The 15,529-nt window shown below is 42.5% G+C and overlaps 1 protein-coding gene across 7 annotated transcripts in view; it reads left to right on the top strand.

The window, feature by feature from the left end:
• The window catches only part of VPS8 (VPS8 subunit of CORVET complex), a 244,417-nt gene that overhangs the window by 215,976 nt on the left and 12,912 nt on the right, over positions 1-15,529 (top strand). For all 7 annotated transcript variants that reach the window (XM_032298379.1, XM_032298382.1, XM_032298381.1 and 4 more), the window contains one exon: positions 2,308-2,361. In XM_032298379.1, the coding sequence (XP_032154270.1) occupies positions 2,308-2,361 (54 nt within the window). The remainder of the gene's footprint in view (positions 1-2,307; positions 2,362-15,529) is intronic.

Below are 15,529 nucleotides of genomic sequence, written 5' to 3'. Positions count from 1 at the left end.
CATGGGGGCGGTTACCCTCATGCTGCTCTTGTGATAGTGAGTGAGTTATCACGAGATAAGGGGCTTTTCCCCTTTTGCTCGGCACTTCTCTCTCCTGCTGCCTTGTGAAGAAGGATGTGTTTGGTTCCCCTTCTGCTATGATTGTAAATTTCCTAAGGCCTTCCCAGCCACGTGGAACTGTGAGTCAGTTAAACCTCTTCCTTTATAAATTACCCAGTCACAGGTATTTCTTAATAGCAGCATGAGAATGGACTAACACCCCTGTAAATTAATAAGCAGATATTCTGGTCTCTGTATATTCGATATTTTTGCTATAATTCACTGCTGAAACCCTATGGGCTAGGAATTCTCATTGCAGAAAGATGTTTGATAACAATTGAATTTCTTTTATAGATATAAGGCTATTCATATTTTCTGTTTTGGGTCCATTTTTGTAAGTTCTGTTTTTGAAGAATGTGTCCTTTTCATTTAATTTGTCAAGCGTATTGGCATAAAATTATTCACAATAGGCTTTTATCATTTTTTAAATATCTGTAAATGATGTTGCATGCTATAATATATCCTCTTTCATTGCTGATACTGGTAATTTATATTCCCCTTTTCTTGATCATCTCAATGGCAGATTATCAATTTTATTTATCTTTTCAAAGAACCGATTTTGACCCTGATAATTTTCTCTTTTGTTTTGTTTGATTTTTATTTCATTGATTTTTGCTGCTTATTATTTCTTTTCTACTTAGTTTGGTTTTACTTTGATCTCTTTCTAGTACCCTAAATTGGAAACTTGGATCCTTTATTTTAAACCTTTCTTATTTTCCAATATAACATATGGCTATAAATTCTTCTAACCACTGTTGTTTTAGTTGTATGGTACAAATTTCTTTAAATGCTTTATTGAGGTATAGTAATTGATATAAACGGGACATGTATAAAGTATGTAAATTTGACATATGTATACATTCATGAATCTATCACCACAATCAAGATAATGACCCTATCCATCACCACCAAATATTTACTTAATCCCTCCCTCCTGTTCCCTGTCAACTACTGATTAGTTTTACAAACTGATTAAACAATAAATTAGTTTGCATTTTCTAAAGTTTTAGATTAATGAAACTATAAAATAGATATACAGTTTTTATCTGACTTCTTTCACTCAGCATATTTATTTGCACGATTGCATCATACATTTTTAAGCTGTTGGCTGCATAGATGTTTAGCATTGTGTGTCTTCCTGATTAATTGACCCCTATGTTATTATGGGATGGCCCTTTTTATACCTGATAGTAGTCTTTGCTCTAAAATCTAGTACTGTTGGTGGGGCACAGTGGCTCACGCCTGTAAATCCAGCCTTCTGGGCACAGAGGCTGAGGCAGGCAGATCACCTGAGGTCAGAAGTTCGATATCGGCCTGGCCAATATGGTGAAACCCTATCTCTACTAAATACAAAAAACTAGCCAGGCGTGGTGACGCATGCCTGTAATCTCAGCTACTTGGGAGGCTGAGGCAGGAGAATCACTTGAACCAGGAGGCAGTGGCTGCAGTGAGCCAAGATTGCACCATTGCACTCCAGCCTGGGCAACAGGAGTGAAACTCCATTTCAATCAATCCATCAGTCAATCAGTCAGTCATCTAGTGCTATCATGGTATATTTTTCCCATCCTTTTAATCTATTTGAGCCTTCATATTTAAATGGAGTGTTTCTTGTAGGCAGCATGTAGTTGGGTCCTTCTGTCTTATCTAAAATCTCTGTCTTTCAGCTCTTCAAATATTTACAGATATATCTATACCATTAGTCTTTTTTTTCTTGGACTAAACATCCTTTTATTACAGTTTGATACTTTTTCTAAATCCTTCACTATGGTCCAAGTCTTCTGTGCATGCTTTGCTTCAGAGGGATATTGTATCACAACAGATACTTTGAATTGCCTTCTGCAGGAAAGACTGATCATTGCAGCATGTTATAGGCCCTTTCAGGCAATATATTTTGTTTTTATTCCATTGCTTAACATCATCACCAAAGATCCATTATCTATTTAGTTCCTCACCATTTGGTTAAAATCAGACTAGACCATCTGTCCCACTTTTCTCACCCAAATCAGATTTGTTTCTTGGTTCACTACTGATTTTTTGATCTCCAGAAAAATTTCAAGAGATCTTAACACAAAATCTGTTCATTGTTCCTCTGGAAATGTCTGTTTTATCTCAGTGATACCAATTCTAGTTGAATTATTTTGAATGTGAGTCAAACAAAACTAGACTTTAACTGAAAAGGTATTAAAATGTTTGCCTTTGTTTCCCCAGGTAAAAATGTCTCCATCATATCATCAGTCCAAAGGGGATCTCACTGGTAAAAAGGTGAGTTTGTTTTAAAGGCAGAAAGCCAGTTCCTCCTTCTGTGTGTTTATTCTCCTATGTTGAACACTGTTCTCAACATGGCAGTGATTTTTAATCATCTTAATGCTGTTGAAGATTCTTTCTGATGAGATGCTTTAATGACATGTCTCCGGGCCTCATAGGCTCTTCCAGAGAAACCAAGCTGGGTTTTGGTGTCAGCCTCCTAGCAGCTGTCAGTTTCTAGAATTTCCGTCTTCTAGACCAGGCACGGTGTCATGGTATCAATGAGTGGCAGCAGGTGAAAGGTATTCAGAGAGGAGAGCTCTATAGTTTGTTTTAATAATGTGCTTTACTTCTAGAGAGCTATGCCTAAAAACCCTGGCCTGAGATATTAACACCACTGGGAAGGTCTTCAATAAATAGTGGTAGAAGAGAGCTCTCATGTTCCTGACTGTAAGCTCTGTGAGCACAGATAGGGCGTCACTGTTTTACACCCTGTCTGAGCAATGCATAGATGATGTCAGGAGAACCACTAAAATTCTTTTCCTTTATCCAGCTGCAAAAGTGCAGTTGAAACATGGTAAACAAATGGACGTTTGTGCTTGTTTCTTTCATTATTTTTCTTTCTCTAGTAGTTGAATTGTTTCTTTTTTCCTTGTCCGTTTTTACAGTCTTACAGTTTCAGCCAGCATTCGTATCAGTGGAGGATTGTAGAGCAAAAATAACCACTTGCTGGCTCTGTTGACCAACAGCAGGTTTTAGCTTCAAAGCAATGTTCCAAAAATGGGTCCCTCTCCTCGGACTTCAGAATCCCCTGAGACTTTTTCAAAAGAGAAGAGAATAAAAATAAAATACGTTGTCTGAAAAGGCCTGTAACATGCTGCACATGGAAATCTCCTTCACTCTTGTCAAGGCAGCAGGGGCAGGCAAGACTGAGGCAATGCTGTTGACACTTAGAGCCATCACCCTGTGATGCGCAGAGCCAGCGGAGCCTGGCGGGTTAGTCTCGCTCAGTAAACAGAAGAGGAAATGGGAATCCAGAGGGTTTCCGGTTTTTTTGTCTTTGCTCTCCAGCGTTAGCTATGGGACGAACTTCTAACAGAGAGCTGTGCTTTGGATACCACCAAACTTGGGTTCAAAGATTTTTCCTTCCACTTATTTATCTGAGTGACCTTGTGTAAACTGGCCCCTCCCTTCGTCTTACATGAAATGGTGATGCTATCTCTCAGAATTGTCCTGAAGATTAAATGAAATACTGTACTGTCTAAGAGTCTCACACTGTGCGACATACAGTAAGTACTCAAGCTGTTGTTGACACTAGTATTAAACGCAGGTCCCCCAACTCCTAGTCAGGTGTCCTCTTACTTTATCGTGTCCCTTGTATAATATTGTTCATTCAGCAAGTATCGTTGGCCCCTCACGTTTGTGGGCTCTGCATCTGTGGATTCAACCAACCACAGATTGAAGACATGGGGGGATAATGATAAAAAATAATGATGCAACAACGAAAAACAGTGCAACTATTTACATTGTATTAGGTACTATAAGTAATCTAAAGATGATTTAAAGTATATGACAGGATGTGCACTGGTTATATTCAGGTACCTTGCCATTTTCAAAGGACTTGAGCAGCCATGAATTTTGGTATCCATAGGAGGTCCCGGAGTAAATTCCCCGCAGATACTAAGGGATGGCTGTATTTCTTTCTTTCTTTCTTTCTTTTTCTTTTTTTTTTTTTTTTTTTGAGACAGGCTCTCACTCTGTTACCCAGGCTGGAGTGCAGTGGTGCGATCTTGGCTCACTGCAACCTCTGCCTCCTGAATAGCTGGGACTACAGGCACCCGCCACCACATCCAGCTAGTTTTTTTGTATTTTTAGTAGAGATGGGGTTTCACCATGTTGGCCAGGATGTCTCAGTCTCCTAACCTCGTGATCCACCCGCCTCGGCCTCCCAAGGTGCTGGGATTACAGGCGTGAGCCACTGCGCCCGGCCAGCTATATTTCTTTACATCAGTTACTGAAATAAACAGTGCACTAGAGATGAGAAATACAATCCTGATCTCAAAGACCTCAGCATTTATTGAGAAAAGTGGACAGGCCATCTGACAGTTACCAGACAACTTGACACATGCCGTGGGAAGTGCACAGGGTTCTTCTGTGAAGGCACCAAGGAAAGTCCTTGTTTTGAGATGACCAAACTCACTTAGTGCAGCTCTTACGTTCTTTATGGCAGAAAGCTCCATGAAGAACTTTGAGGAATGGTGAGCTGCTCCCCCACAACGTTGTTATCACATTGGAGCGAGAGCCAGTTCTGCCGTGTATATGGGCATTTTTAAAATAAACACTCATTTTGAAATAGGACCATGCAACCTGTTTTCCAAACTTAGTAACGTCCCAGCTTTTTGTCATTTTGCGTGTCTGACCTCTGTCAGAGATGAGACAACATCACAGAAGCAGGATTCTGTTCCTCTTAGAATCAGCATCAGGCAAACAGAAGCTTCCCAGCCCGATGCCTGGACACAAGTGAGCCGGGCAGCATTGCTTTGTGACCAGATGCAGACTTATTCCCGCTTTATGCAAAAGTTGGGACTATCTCTACAATATTTTATTCAGTCTACATCTCAAATACCTTTTACTTTATCAGTGAGAGTCCATTTCCAGTATTCACTGTGGTGATTTACAGGCCATTACTTTCTCCAATAAAAATATTTCCATTTTTTAGCTACTGAGCCAAGTCGTAGTGTTGGTGAATATGTGAATAGCTGAGGAGCTTTTCTTAGCAGCCGCCTTGTGGAGTTCATAGTAGCTGGCCTCTCCTGAAATATAGATTCTGAGATTGGGCCACTGACCATCCCTAATTTGAAGCCCAAACTAGGTGGCACATACTTATTATCACACTGTCTATGTTGTCCATAGTTACTTCAAAATATATATCCTAGTAAGTGGCTATCCCAGATTAGGGGTCCGGAAAGGCTTCCCGGCAAAGGTAAACTTCAGCTAGCCTTAAGAAACAAGGGAAGCAGTAACCTAGGCAGATGGAGGTGAGCATAGCACATTGTAGGAAATGGAAGTGGTTCTGCATGTCTTCTGCATGGTGTGAAAGCATGGAGAAGTCTGGTGAAAGATAAATGTGGCTTGAGACCACAAGAGCCCCAGTCTGTGAAGTTTGCTTTCTATCTTGAGAATAAAGGTTTCCAGCAAAGGTAAGGTTAAAGGCAGAAAGACCAATTAGAAGAGTAAGACAGTTGTCCAGGCAAGGAAAAAGGTCCTAACCCAAGGCTGCGTTAATGGAATAAAGCGATTAGATAGATTCAAAGGTTAGCTACTTTTCCTCTCGGAAAACCCTGACACCCTCCTTACGTCTGAGTAAGTGTCCTTCCTTCCTTCCGTGAGCTCATAGCACCCTGAATTAATCCCTACCAACACGATTATCTGGGCGAGTTGAGATTGCCCCTCCACTTAATCCCATCTTCCATTAGACCATAAGCCTCACGAGGGCAGAGCAGTAACCACATCAGTCTTGTTTACTGTTGTATCCCTAACTCTAGGACAAGGTGGTCACTCGGTCGTTGAATGAATGAGAGATATACGAAAGAGATTTCACAGGACTTTGTGATTATTTTTGAGAAGTGGGTGTGGGGGCGGATTTCTGGCACTGATGACTAGAGGAAAAACAAATGAAACATCATTGCTGTCCCAGGCTTGTCTCCCCAGCATGGAGTTCCTTACTGAATCAGCAGTACTCAGAGTGAGATTTACCGGAAGATCAATGTGAAACTCGACACCTAATTATTACTTCCCTAGTTGGGTGTATATTTTTGTGTGGATATGCCTGTATGCACATGTACATCTATGTATATATTCTGGTTCTCATCCTTGAGCCTCTCTTCCCAAAGTTGCATTGACAGATGGAAGCAGCAGTAGTGTCTGTTGAACAGAGTGACTGCCAAAGTGACATGTGTAAGAAACAAAGGAAGCAGTAGCGTTCTTGATTTAGCCAAGAAGTCTCTGTTGACCGATAACTGAAGGAAGTGTTGGGTGACTCTGCTGTCAATATTGGCCCTGCCAAGAGCTGGATTCAAGTGCTGAGGAAACCAGAGTCGTGTTCTGTAGGACCTGCTAACTTCCTGGGACTTCTTTTTAGGTGTCTCGTGTAGGAGTCACTTTTTAGGATGTCACTGTTCCACTCTGCTGCCGCGTGTCAGAGTGTGCATCACATTCCACAACATGTGTCTTTGTTTTTTTGAGATGGAGTCTCACTCTGTCGCCCAGGCTGGAGTGCAGTGGTGCAATCTTGGCTCACTGCAACCTCCAACTCCTGGGTTCGAGCAATTCTCCTGCTACAGCCTCCTGAGTAGCGGGAACTACAAGCATACACCACCACACCCAGCTAATTTTTTTGTATTTTTAGGAGAAGGGGTTTCACGGTGTTGGCCAGGTTGGTCTTGGCCAGGCTGGTCTCAAACTCCTGACCTCAAGCGATCCTCCCACCTTAGCTTCCCAGAGTGCTGGGATTACAGGCGTGAGCCACCACGCCCTGCCCACAGCATGTATCATTTTACAAGCATTTTGCCTTGTAGATATTCTTTACAAAAGCTTTAGATTGGCAGTATTTATTATATATAAAATTGGTAGAGGTTTACTTTATGCATATAAAATTTCTTCTTAATGGGCTCTAATTGATAACTTCAGTAACGAAGTTGGAAGATACACATGGTTCCCTAGGACCTTTACAGTGTTTGATCGTGTATGATCAGAAGAAATTTTAAAATCAGGAATCTTTGCCTTCAGATAAAATTGACATAAAAGCCCATTGCAAGGAACTCCCCAGGATGGATCCAAATGAGGACAATGTTTAAGGTGGATCAGATACCATTCAGCTCTGATGCACCTCTTCTTGATTAACCGAAGAAACAGCAACCAAGAATTTTCACAGAAAAGTTGGGTCTGTTACAGTTATGATAACTAGAGAAAGCATTTTGTCTTGTGTCTTGATCACAGGTACATGGTTACCTCTCTGAGCAAGCCCTGGTTTTAGATCAGCTTTCTCTGCTGGCGTGTTTGCAGAAGCTGAGGGGCCAGGTGCTCAGGCCGAAGACTCCTCAGCCCGGTGGGGCAACTGGAAGGTCCACAGTCATTCTCCTTAGAGTAACTTCTCGAGTTAGCGACAACGCACAGGGAATGAGACAGTGGAAAGCCTTTCCAGCAGTTCTGTGAGTCCATTCAGTAGATGTTCTGCAGGCCTCTGGTAGTTACCAGGGTTCAGAGGGACAAAGGGCAGTGAAGAAATTTAGTTCTCTGTCTCAGCACATTTACCTGTTAATGATGACTGAACTGGTGGATGTCATAACCAAACCTCTTAGAAGTTGATTTTCAGTTTATTAAGTATTCAAGTAAGTTATAAGAATTTGGAGCCAATTTTTGGAGTTCAGAGACTATCTCACTGTGTTGCCCAGGCTGGAGTGAGTGCAGCGGCACAGTTATAGGTCACTGCAGCCTCAGACTCCTGGGTTCAAGCGCTTCTCCCACCTCAGCCTCCTGAGTAGTTGGGATTGTAGGCATGAGCTACCAGCCCTGGCTGATTTTTCTTTTTGGTGGCTGTTCTAGGTGCTCTCATGAAGTAAGGTTCTTTTAACCAATTTGCAGTCGTGCTGCTCATGTTAGCAATGTAGACAGCTACACTTGCTCATCATTTTTGTTGAATTACAGCTTGGCTTTTTTTTTTTTTTTTTTTTAAGGGAAAAAGCCTCACAAAGCCACTGTTTCCTTAACAACTGGAAAAGCTGGCCACAGTGTCTCAGCTGGCTGGCCCTAAGAATGGCTGGTTGATCGTTTCACAAAAGTCAAGGGAAACATGAAAGGAAGAAAGCACAGAGATAGATGCAGCATTTTCTAGCCATCATTTGATGGAGGCTTAAATAAAATAAAGATACATTCCTCTTTTAATGTCTCACCCTTAACTCTTTCCTTCAAAGATGCGAGTTCTCATGAACAACAAAATGATAGCCCGTGATGGATGTAGATGCTTCTTTCCCTAGAATATTTGTCTTAATAGGAACATAACTCCAAATATGACTTCAGTGCCTCTACTGAGGCCCCTCCAAAAGAGGAAACAGAGAACATGATTTGATCTTTGTTTTTGCATGGACAGAGTTGGAGACCTCAGCAAGGCAGGTGCCTTTCTGTGGATGTGAAGAAGCTGGCGTCTGTTGCCTTTAGACACCTGGAGGGCAGTGCTCTGGAGGACACCAATTGGAGGAAAGCTCAGGCATCCGTAATTATTGAGAGCACAGAACTGGTGCCTGTGGGTAGCCACTCTGTGGTGGACATGTCAGCATGGTGTGAGAATTTCATAACGGTAGAACCAGCTGTCTTCAGTGACACTACATTACCTACTACCAGAGGTGTTTGGTGGGTGACAAGATGTCTATTGCTCAAAGCTCCTGCCATGGGTCCGAGTTTGGACTAGTTGATGTTTAGATCCCTTGAAGCATTAAAATCTTAGGAGTCTATAGTTGTATTTAAAAACGAGTTGCATGTTCACTGAAGTAGTGAGTGATTTCAGTTAAAACTACACAGCCTAAACTAATAGAACGTGTTGTCTTTCAAAGAAAAATGCAGATTTCTGTAAGGAGAGACTTTATCCAGAAGAATCATTGCAATAGAAGTGAGGGGGTTGTTGCAGTAAGGGGAACGCTCCAGCCGTAAGATCTGCGGTGGCCTCAAAGATCAGGCAGAAAGGACATTTATTTCATAAAAGGGGCGGGTAAACAAAGCTAGAAAGAAGCAGGTGTGAAGGAGTGGGTGGAGGGAACAGACAGTTGAACAGAGATGCGTTTCCTCGTGGTCAGCTGAATCTCAGAAGCAGCCCTTAAGGGAGAGATTGGCTGAGAGTTCAGGGGCTTAGGGAAGGAAAGAAGCTTAACCAAAATGTGGTTGTCAGTTAATAAGCGTTTTGATTTTGTTAATAATTTTTGTAATTAGTAGTCTCTGTTTTTTAGAGTACTGTAGGTTTACAGAAAACTTCCCTAGGTTCCGTTTCCCTCCCTACTCCCACAGTTGCCCCTATTATTAACATCTTGCATCAGTGCAATACGCTTGTTATAATTTATGAGCCAATATTAATACATTATTATTAACTAAAGTCCATGGTTTACATCAGGGCTCACTCTTTCTGTTGTGTATTCTGTGAGCTCTGATAAATGTATAATGAAATGTATCCACCATTACAACATCATACAGTCACTTCCCTGTGCCCCAGATCCCTGTGCTCCACCTATTTAGCATGCCTTCCTTCTCCCCAAACTTTTGGCAACTACTAATCTTTTTACTATATCCATAGTTTTGCCTTTTTTTTTTTTTTTTTTGAGACAGAGCTTTGCTCTTGTTACCCAGGCTGGAGTGCAATGGCGCGATCTCGGCTCACCGCAACCTCCGCCTCCTGGGTTCAGGCAATTCTCCTGCCTCAGCCTCCCGAGTAGCTGGGACTACAGGCACGTGCCACCACACCCAGCTAATGTTTTGTATTTTTAGTAGAGACAGGGTTTCACCATGTTGACCAGGATTATCTTGATCTCTTGACCTCTTGATCCACCCGCCTTGGCCTCCCAAAGTGCTGGGATTATAGGCATGAGCCACCACACTCGGCCTAGTTTTGCCTTTTCTAGAATGTCGTGTAATTGCATAGTATGTAGGCTTTCTAAATTGGCATCTTTCACTTAGAAGTCACCGTTTAGGATTCCTCAGTGTCTTCATGGCTTAGTAGCTTTTTTTTTTTTTTTTACCACTGAGTAATAGTCCGTTGTTGGGTTTTACTATAATTTATCCATTCACCTACTGCAGGACATCCTAGTCACTGCTACGTTTTGACATTTGTGACCAAAGCTGCAATAAATACCCACGTGTAGGGTTTTGTATGGGCATCTCAACTCATTTGTGTAAATACCTAGGAGCATGCTTGCTGGATTATATGGTAAGACTGACTTTACATTTTTTCAATCGCCAAAGTGGCTGTGCCATTTTATATTCCCAGCAGCAATGAATGAGAGTTCCTATTGCTCCACATCCTCACCAGCATTTGGTGTTGTGGTGTTGTCAGTGTTTTGAATTTTAGCCATTCTAACAAGTATGTAGTTGTATCTCATTTTCTTAAATTCACAATTCCCTCATAGGATGTTGAGTGTCTTTTGACTCACATGCTTATTTTCCATTTGTATATCTTCTTTTCAAATTTTATTTTAGATACGGGGGTATATGTGCAGGGGGTATATGTAACAACATGGGAACATGGAGTGATGCTAACATGGAGCGTGTGAATCCTGTCACCCAGAGAGTGAGCATAGTACCCCTTACCCTCGAGTATTCTGCGGTGTCTGTTGTTCCCATATTTATGTCCATGTGTGCTGGATGTTTAGCTCTCACTTATAAGTGAGAACATGTGGTATTTGGTTTTCTGTTCCTGTGTTAATTTGCCCAGGATTATGCCCACTAACTCATCTGTTTTACTGCAAAGGATGTGATTTCATTCTTTTTTATTGCTGCATAGTATTCCATGTATACCAGATTTTCTTGATGCAGTCTACCATTGATGGGCATTTGGGTTGATTACATGTCTTTGCTATTGTGAGTAAGAGCCATCTTGATGGTGTGAGATGGTATTTCATTGTGGTTTTTATTTGCTTATCCGATGATTAGTGATGCTGAGCATGTTTACATAAGCTTGTTAGCCACTTTTATGTCTTCTTTTGAGAAATGTCTGTTTATGACATTTGCTCATTTTTTAATTCAGTTATTTGAAGCCCACTTCTGTCAGTTCATCAAACTCATTCTCCGTCCAGTTTTGTTCCCTTGCTGGCGAGGAGCTGTGATCCCTTAACAGAGAAGAGGCATTCTGGTTTTTGGAGTTTCCAGCCTTTTTGCGCTGGTTTCTTCCCAACTTCGTGGATTAATCTTCCTTTGGTCTTTGAGGTCAGTGACCTTTGGATGTGGTCTCTGAGTGGACGTCCTTTCTGTTGATGTTGAAACCATTTCTTCTGGTTTGTTAGTTTTCCTCCTAACAGGCCCCTCTGCTGCAGGTCTGCCGGAGTTTGCTGGAGGTCCACTCCAGACTCTACTTGCCTGGGAATCACCAGCAGAGGCTGCAGAACAGCAAAGATTGCTGCCTGTTTCTTCCTCTGGTAGCTTTTTCCCAGAGGGGTACCTGCCAGATGCCAGCCAGAGCTCTTCTGTTTGAGGTATCTGTCAGCCCTTACTGGGAGGTGTCTCCTAGTCAGGATACACTGGGGTCAGGGAGCCACTTGAGGAGGCAGTCTGTTCATTATCAGAGCTCGAACACTCTGTTGGAAAATCTGCTGCTCTCTTCAGAGCTGCCAGGCAGAGATGTTTAGGTCTGCTGGAGCTGTACCCACTACCACCCTTTTTTCCAGGTGTTCTGTCCCAGGAAGGTGGGGGTTTCATTTTTAAGTCCTTGATGGGCTGCTGCCTTTTTTCAGATATGCCTGCCCCACAAGAACATACAGTGAGACAGTGCCTTCAGCTGCTAAGCTGTGTTGGGCTCCACCCAGCTTGGATTTCCTGACAGCTTTGCTTACATTGTGGAGTTGAACCTGTCTACTCGAGCCTCAGCAATGGTGGACGCACCTCCCCCAACCAAGCTCAAATGTCCCAGGTCGAGCTCAGACTGCTGTGCTGGCTGTGAGAATTTCAAGCCAGTAGATCTTAGCTTGCTGGTCTCAGTGAGGGTGGGACCCACTGAGCCAGACCACTTAGTTCCCTGACTTCAGCCCCCTTTCCAGGGGAGTGAACAGTTCTGTCTCACTGGCATTCCAGGTGCCACTGGGGTATGAAAAAAAAACTGCTGTGGCTAGCTCTGTTTCTGCCCAAACAGCCACCCTGTTTTGTGCTGGAAACCCAGGGCCCTGGTGGTTGTGTCGGTACCAGAGGGAATCTCCTGGTCTGTGGGTTGTGAAGAGCATGGGAAACACTCAGTAGCTGGGCCAGGTGTAGGAAACAGTCCTAATGGCTTTGCTTGGCTAGAAGAGGGAGTTCCCTGGCCCCTTGCACTTCCCAGGTGAGGCACTTCCCTGCTTTGGCTCGCCCTCCTTGGGCTGCTCCCACTGTATAACCAGTCCCAATGAGATGAACCAGGTACCTCAGTTGGAAATGCAGAGATCACCTGCCTTCTGGGTCGATCTCACTGGGAGCTGTGCACCAGAGCTGTTCATATTCAGCCGTCTTGCCCAGGGACTGCATTAGCAGTTCTTATAAGCCAGGTCTGCTACCAACAAATTCTCTCCATTTTTGTTTCTCTGTGAAAGTTTTTATGTCACCTTCATTTTTGAAAAATAGCTTTGCTGGATATAGAAATCTTAATGGGCAGTTTTATCTTTAAACATTTTGAATATGTCAACCCACTGCCTGTGGCCTCCATTGTTTCTGCTGTTAGTTTTATTGGGGTTCTTTGTAAATTACTAGTCATTTTTCCCTTGCTGCTTTCAAGTTTTTCACATTGTTACTGATTTGGCATTATATTATTATGTACTTTCAGATATATTATTATGATGTATCTGTTTGTGGAACTCTTTGTTTTCATCCTACTTAGAATTTATTAAGCTTCTTGAATGTGTAGGTTATTGTTTTTCAATAAACATAGGACATTTTTAGCCATAATTTATTAGAATATTTTTCCTCTCCTTTCTCTCCTCTTCTGGTCCTCTCTTTATGCTTATATGGGGCTGATGATACCCCACATTTCTCTGAGACTGTGTTCACTTTTCTTCATTCTTTTTTCTCTCTGTTCTTCAGCTTGCATGATTGCTATTGGTCTGTCTTCAAGTCAGCCATCCTCCTGCTAGCTCAGATCTACTGTTGGGCCTGTCTTGTGAATTTATTTCAGTTGTAGCTTTCAACTCCAGAATTTTTATGCATTCTTTTTTATAATTGGTATCTCTTTATCGATACTGTCTGATGCTACATTATCATCATACTTTACTTTGTAAACCATGCTTTCCTTTAGTTCTGTGAAGATATTTATAATGACTATTTTGAAATATTTTTCTGTTAAATCTGACATCTGTTTACTCTTACAGGCAGTTTGTGTTTTCTGCTTTTTTTCCTGGGGATTGATCATACTTTCCTATTTCTTTGCTTGCCTCATAACTTTTTGATGGAAACTGGACATTTTAGAAAATATATTGTATACCCTAGGTACTGGTCCCTCTGCCCCCGGGGCTTGTTTTTGGTGACTGGCTAGATGAATTTAGTGAAGTCTATTTTTCTCCATAGTATTAAGCTTCTATTATTGGTCCTCAAGTAGGTGCAGCCGTGGATATGTCCACAGTCTCCCTGGAATGACAGCGGTATTGGCTGGGCTCTTATTTTTTGTTGTTTGTTTGTTTGTTTTTCTTCAACAATACCTCACTGTTAAGCTCTACAGATTGCCTAATGATTGCTCTGTTGTTTCCACTAACACCTTAAGACTTAAATTGTCTATAAATTAATCCAGTCAAATTGCAGTTTCTTTTAGGTGATAGTTTGAGACCTATTTTTGATATTTCATCTGACCTCACAAGGCCTCCTGCAGTTGTCTTTTTCCTCAGTTCTCTTCTGCAAAGTAGCCAGCCTGTAGTCCAGGTTGTATCTTCATGAAATCCACAGGTCGCTCCCCAGATGCATTTCACCACTACCTCCACTGTTCTTAAGAACACACTTAGGATGGAAATTCTCTGTATTCAGTTGCAAGTGAAATCAGTTCCTCTGGGGAAAGATTAGGAGCTATTTATTTTAGAGCCTGCTTCTTTCTCAGGGAAAAATCTCAGAGCTGGGGCTCTGGAGCTGGGGGTAGGGACAGCGGCAAGCTTTTGTCTGAATGTCATCCTGCAGTCTAGGAGTCAAATGCTGTTGGAAGCAGGGAGGGGCAGCAGCATACGGTGAGTGCCTGAGCAGCCTCCTGGTCTCCTCTCCTGGACTCATAAGCCAGGGCAAGGGTGGTCAGAAACCGAGGATTTTTAGTGCACAGCCTCCAAGGTGGAGCTTCCACTGCATGAGTAGAGGCTGCCGGAAGACGGGAACCTCCTTCACCTCTTGACTGCCCTCACCCAGGACTTAGCCCAGCAATACATAGCAGAAGGCAGGATGAGAAATACTGCAGTCCTGCTCCTACTGGAAAGAAAGCCTTCCAGCTGTGATCTTGGGATAAGAGAGGCTGCTGCTCTTGGCTGCAGCAGTGTGCAGTTTCTGCCTTGCTGAGTTGTGAAGGTGGGGAAGGGAGCAGTCGGTTCAGAAATCATAGTCATCTTTCTTACCAAATTTTCATAGTGTAGGAGGGTAGCTTCTTCAATTGGGCTTTAAATGCTTGGAGTTTTCGTTTTATAGTTTTCACCAGTTTTTATCTGGAGTTCGTTTTAGTCCATGTGTATTGCTATAAAGGAGCACCAGAGGCTGGTAATTTATAAAGAAAAGAGGTCTATTTTGCTCATGGTTCTTCCGGATGTGCGAGCAGCATGTTCCAGCATCTGCTTCTCGTGGGAGCCTCAGGCTGCCTCGTCTCAAGGCAAAGGGCAGCCGACACGTCCAGAGATTACGTCGTTACCGAGAAAAAGGGGCATTGCTAGCCTGAGACTTCAGAAGCCAACACTGTGACACTATGTGGTTTTGTTTTGTTTTGTTTTGTTTTAGAAAAGAAATGCTTTTTATTATACATTGACTCACGGGGACAGGAGTCCAGCTCAAATCTGTCTCCCTGTGCTGGCTTTAAGGCAGTAATTTTATTAGAAGAGATTTAGGGGGTAGATTCTGGGATTAGTGGTGATTAGTAGAAGAAAAGAGAAGGTCTGGAAAATCCTCAGGCATGCGTGGTTATCTCTTCATGCTCCCTCATGGGTCTGTGCAAATTAGTATGAAATATGCAGTAGAAATTGGGCTGCAACATCAGCAAGCTCATTCTGCACAAACTCCAGTCTCCCATATTGGTTCCAGCCAATTTCAGCCCATTTTTTAATCTCACAAGCAGAGGAAGTTTCAGCATTTTAGCAAATTATTTCTTATCTGCTATCCTGCAAACTCAAGAATTTCTGTTCGTCGCAGATTGTTTTTAACTCTTTGGGGCATGGTTTCAACATGGCAAGAGAAGCACCAAGAGAGGGACAGGAGAATAGCGCCAGGCTGTTTCAAACAACCACCTCTCATGGGA

Source organism: Sapajus apella, unplaced genomic scaffold, assembly GCF_009761245.1.
Source record: "Sapajus apella isolate SASKATOON/1434 unplaced genomic scaffold, GSC_monkey_1.0 scaffold38, whole genome shotgun sequence".
Lineage (NCBI taxonomy): Eukaryota > Metazoa > Chordata > Mammalia > Primates > Cebidae > Sapajus > Sapajus apella.
This window is presented reverse-complemented; position numbering and strand designations above follow the sequence as displayed.